Below are 5,884 nucleotides of genomic sequence, written 5' to 3' on the forward strand. Positions count from 1 at the left end.
GTCCTATATTATTATAAAGCAGAGGTTATACATTTAAAAAACATTTCAATGTAATTGAATTATACAGAATTTATTCATTTAAACACATAGTAATTTATACATACAATGATAAATACAAAATAAAATTTTCGTATTATTATAATACAAAATATAAATTAAAAAGTATATAATTGACAATATGTAATATATACAAATTAAATAATTAAAACTTTCGATAATAAACAAAATAAAATTAGATCAGACCATGAGAATGAAAGTGGGTATTTGTGCGTAATTAATCAAAATTTATTTAATATTCTTTTTAACATTTTCGTCCAAGTGTTTCAGCTACGCATTTTGATCTATCATCAGCGTATATTTATAACAAATTTAATACTCTCACGATCTTAAATTAAATTGTATTTGTTATGCCGGTTATGATAGCTCAATGCGAAGCCAAAATGCTCGGACGAAAATGTTAAGAAATATTAAATAAATTTTAATTAATCACGCACAAATAACCACGTTGACCCTCAGGGCCTGATTTTATTTTATTTTGAACATATATATATATATATATATATAATGCGATAATAGACTATAATATATATATATATATATATATATATATATATATATATATATATATATATATATATATATATACATATATATAAAGCTAATGAATAAATTTGACAATAAGAGTCAGCACCGTAAATTGTGCGCTTTATATTTTATTACATTATAAATACTTAAACAATATAAAATATTAACAGCATTTCGATCCTTTTTTTGGATCATCTTCAATGCATAGATAATGAATTAAAAATGTATATTGTATATATTGTTAAAAATATTATAAATAATTTATATTGTTTATATTATATTTAATTATTTAAATTTTAGTAAATTATAAAGTGCACAAGTTACCGCGTTTGATTCTTATTGTAAAATTTATATGTATAGACATAATTCATCGCAGACCTGGAATGAAATTACAGTTTTAACAAATCATGTGTAAGGGAAAGGGCCCCATCCCCGCCCTTTCCTGTGAGGCACAACCAAATATTTGCCTCTCCATATCATTTATCCTGAAAAAAAAGAAGTGAATTAGGGATGAGAACGGCCCCACCCCGCCGTTCTCTGTGAAGCACATCCAAATTTATTACTGCTTCTCCAAACAAAAAAATACAAAATACAAAATTACATACCGCTAACAAGGGTCTCATGGACTGCCAAAAAGGACTATGTCATCGTCGTATAGATCTGGAATTATATTATTTATTAATAGAAACTATTATTTTATATATTTGTTATTTAAGGCTCCTGGTCCCTGCCATGATGTAATAAGATAGGTATAGCATTTCCAACGATGCGCACTCAATTTTCTTTCACTAATCAAATATTTATCTAAGATGCCAGAAGGAACATGACTCCCCTCCCTTCCTCTAATATATGATATCTTTATAATGTAATTTCTTAGATTAACCTTTTTTGATATTATATATTGTACTTTGTTTACGGAGAAACTATGCCAAAGTGTCAATTCCGGACAAAAATTTGATTGATTGTTTCCTATTCTTTGGTCATTATTATACGCAATGCTACACCTGTCTTCTTATCGTAGTGGTCCCTAGCTGCTACAACTGTCCTTATGTAATGACGTCAGAAGCAAGAAATAACACATTTCAAATCTTTGCATGGTATTTTCAAAAAAAAAATATTTTGCACAAAATAACACTTCAGATTACTTCAACACACTTCAAAAGTATGAGTTCTATCCATTTCCCTTGACAATTAATAAACAGTCATAAAATAAATATAATACAATTAATAAACAGTCATAAAATAAATGTAATACAAAGCTTGACCATGCACGTTTATGTACCTACGCATAAGCTTACATTGTTAGGCTTTGCATTACATTCATTTTATGACTGTTTATTAACTGTTAAGGGAAATGTGTAGAACTCAAAGTATTTTCGAAGTGTGCTGAAGTAATCTGAAATGTTATTTTGTGCAAAATATCTCTTTATTTGAAAATACCATGCAAGAATTTTCGACGTGTCATTTTTCTCTTCTGATGTTATTAAATAAGGATAATTATAGCAGGGAACAAGAGCCTTAAGATTAATAATTTTAATTTAACATATTTTATAATTTATATTATATATAATAATCATATATTATTATACCAATTTCTTTATTTACCATCTGTCGTCGAATATTCCTGCTCGTCGTTGTTCTCCGTTTCCTCCGTGTCCTGGGTGTCAATATCATCGGCGTTTTCCTCCTCCGTGTCTTGGATCTCTGATTCCTCAATTGTCCCAGTGTCCTCAATTTCCTCCTGGATGTTTTCAATTCCCGTGTCCTCTTCCAGGTCATCTATTCGCTGGCGTTGATTGGGTGGAACTTCTTCATTTTCTTCATTTTCTTCTCTCTGAAGAGGAGCTTTTCGTTTCCTATTGTAACGCCATTTCCTAGTTTTAAGGCTTTTTAAAGCCTTCTCCAAAGCATCATAAAATTCGACGTTATTGAGGTTGGTAAAATATTTATTGGCGTTTATGGCATCTGGAAAAATTTATGAGAAACACCTTACTTATTGTCATATATATTCAATGTAGAATATAACAAACAATATTATTTTACGAACCTTGACATGCTTGAGCAAAGCGACTGTTTCGCAATTTGCATCCCCCTGGTCCTGTTTTTCCATTCAAGGTGAGGTATGGTGAAACTTCCTCATCCTCAGGAAATACGCTGCGAAAATATTCTGCAGCGCAATCAACTGGATTGGTCCGTCCAAGATAAATAAAGTATCCCACCTGTAACAAAATTTTTGTTGTAAACTGAATTAAATATATATTTAGAAAAATATTCTTACCAAATCATTATAAACGTCTTCGTCAACGTCTTCGAAGGCTACAAAATCGTCCACAGTTCTAAATAAGATTTCCTGTGGCTTCATTGGTCTTCTTATTGCAGAATTTCGCGTCAGTTGTGTGATAGCTCTTGTATTTTCACTGCAGGAAAACATTACATTATAGGATTAAAAATTCATTTATAGTATGTTGCTTGCTATTCTTATGTAAAATTGTTAATACTTACTCGATTTTTTTTTCAATCAAAATTTGTCGCTCTTCCATCCGTTGTAGTTGTGTCATAATCATTCTAAAAAAAATTTAATGTTTTTATTCATGCATATAGATGCCTATTGTTGTAATCCTTTTTAAAACTTACTGTACAGATCGTATTATAGAAGATGGTTCCCTGTCTTTCGTCCACTCTTTTTCATATCCTGGTCTGGCTGGAGATAGGCGATTGCGTTGTCCGGTTGATGGTAGTGGTTGTGATAATGTATGTTTATGTTGTGGTGATGAATGTGGTTTTGATAATGGATGACTGTTTTGTGTGAATGATTTTGTGGCTGATGAAAGAGAGTGTGATGTTTGTTTATGTTGTGGTGATGATTTTGATGGTGGATGAATGTTTCCTGTAAATTTTGTACCTGGTAAAGGTGAGTGCGATGAGATGAGTGTATGATGTACTGATGCCGATGGAGGGGGCATGTGTTTATGTGCAGATGAGAATGACGATGATGAAGCATGCAGGGATGATAATGCCGGGGATTGTAAATGTTGTTGTAATGGTGCTGTGTGTCTTTGTATAGTTGTGTTTTGTGTCTTGTGTTCTTGTGTGTTCTTTCCGCCTTCTTGAGAATGGAATGTGCGATATTTTGCAAAATCCACATTCAATGATCGCAAAGTTTGCAGCGTCTTGTCCGCTCCTCTTCCTCTCCCTCGTTGATTCATCTAAATAATATTTGAGAGAACTCACCTAACGAAAGCACCTTAATCTATGGTATGTAGAATGACTGCAACTATCCAGACGTCAATAATAGGATCTATATGCCCTTCAGTGTGCCAATAAGGCATGCGGAAACATTTATTTTCTACTTCATTGAGATCTATTACACTGACTTCATCAAATAATAAAGAACATCTGAAGACACCTATTGAAGACGATGGCAAACCAACATCGAAAAAATCTTCAATTCTACAAAACTCTTTAACCGCCAACTGATAATGCTCACGCGAGAGAATGATGCTCTGAATAAGACAAATCTTTGAATTCTTTAATATTACCGTGTTATCCTGATTCTTCACCGATATACGAAATTTTCCTGTGTCTAAGACCTGAAATTGACGACTATCTAGGGGAGTATCAAAAACTACAGGACTAACCCACGGTTTACTGACGCGTATCTCTTCCTCAGTTAAATGTATTTTTTGTGTAACCTGTAACTTTTCAAATCGCCTATTTACAATTTGCTGCAAATGTTGATCAGGTTTCCGGCAAGCTTTGCGGAAATACGTCATATTATTTTCATATGGAAACATGGACAATTCATTTAATGAGCCAAAGCGTCTCGCGTCATCTACGAGATGTAAAAGACAATGAGTAATGTAAGAAAGAAATTCTGGACCATATATATCTTCTGCTCTATTTACAAAAATGTTTAATGCTGTGTGTGCAAAATCAAGATGGTCTTCTGATAAGAAAGAACTGACTAGAATTCGAATGGCGGAATGTAATAGAAGAAAATGTTTATATGCAGCAGGATTTATAAGTCCATAAAAAACAACTGGGGCAGTATACAAAAGAAGTTGACGATTTTCCGTAGCTTTAAATCCTCCATATTTTTTCATTAAATAAGGTTTTCGTGAAAATTCCTTAGGGCAGTAATTCTTAACTTGTTGTAGACGTGTAGTAATAATGTTAAGCGAGCTGGCTGAAAGTTTTAAATTAGGATTATATTTTCCGTCAACAAAAACGCTATTTATTTTTGGGACAACACCAAGAAAAACAGTGTGCATCAAGTCGAAGACCGTTTGAGTTACCAACCCTATCCCTAAAGTAAGCAAAGCAGAGTCAGAATCTGTATGATGTTCTCCATCAACGCGCTGTCTGTACTCTTCGTCTGTACGGGACCTGTGCTGAATACCACGATAAGCTACTACTCCACGACGAAGCCAATTTCCCCGAATCCAACATTTCGAACACGGAAATATACTTCCATGACCTTTATGACCCAATACAAAGGCTCGCGCAGGAGAATCAGCTATGAAACATCTCAATTTAATTACTTTCAACTGATTACGAAAAACAACTCCACGATTTAATACATCCTGAACCTCATTCACAAAATATTGGAATAATTCCTGCGCATTACTTGGTTTTGATGATCCTCGCCAGACGCCTACAATTTCTGGTTTACTTCCACGAATATTTGCAATCCTAATTTGTATTGGCCACATTTGAATTTTGCCCTGTCCATCTAATGTTGCACCATCTGTGCTAAAGTCTACCATTAAAGTGTCAAGTGGAATCAGTTCCGGAGAAGTTTGTTGAAGAATGGAAAGAATTCCTGTCTCAAATCCTAAATGGAGATATTCACCCCCTGCAATGTTAAGTATGGGATGCGCGGTACGTGGAGTCTTTAAAAGCGTTCTACTATCTTTTGGCAATGTAGATAAACATGGATGTGTTCGAACAACCTGTAAAACAGCATTTATTTGTGCATGAGACATATCACTGCGTATAAAAACTTCAGCAAGGCGTTCTTGAAAATTATCAATAGTATCTGGAGGCTCTATATCCACCGCATCATCATAATTTGAAATAGATTCAGCATCGTCTGAAGAACTTGATACTTCATCGACCTCATTAAAAGCAAATTGTACATTAGCTGATGCATCAGAAGATACAGAAATTTCCTCTTCCTCAGTCTGACTGCATTCTGCAAGAATTTTATCTTCGTCAACAAAGTCTGAATCGGCTCTAGCATTAGCAACATCTAAATTCTGCTGTTGTAAACATTCGTATTCATTACGTGCAGCTCTTT

General features: G+C 33.5%; 1 protein-coding gene across 1 annotated transcript; it reads right to left on the bottom strand.

The window, feature by feature from the left end:
* Window positions 1-680: 680 nt before the first annotated feature.
* LOC105206860 lies at window positions 681-3,827 on the bottom strand. Its single transcript, XM_026132266.2, has 6 exons — window positions 3,220-3,827; window positions 3,088-3,150; window positions 2,864-3,002; window positions 2,633-2,804; window positions 2,191-2,550; window positions 681-1,245 (listed from the first exon to the last, which is right to left on the bottom strand). Exons 1-6 carry the CDS (start codon window positions 3,789-3,791, stop codon window positions 1,205-1,207), a joined length of 1,347 nt encoding a protein of 448 aa, XP_025988051.2. The 5' UTR covers window positions 3,792-3,827; the 3' UTR covers window positions 681-1,204.
* Between the last annotated feature and the right edge of the window lie 2,057 nt (window positions 3,828-5,884).

Source organism: Solenopsis invicta, chromosome 2, assembly GCF_016802725.1.
Source record: "Solenopsis invicta isolate M01_SB chromosome 2, UNIL_Sinv_3.0, whole genome shotgun sequence".
NCBI classification, from domain to species: Eukaryota; Metazoa; Arthropoda; class Insecta; order Hymenoptera; family Formicidae; genus Solenopsis; species Solenopsis invicta.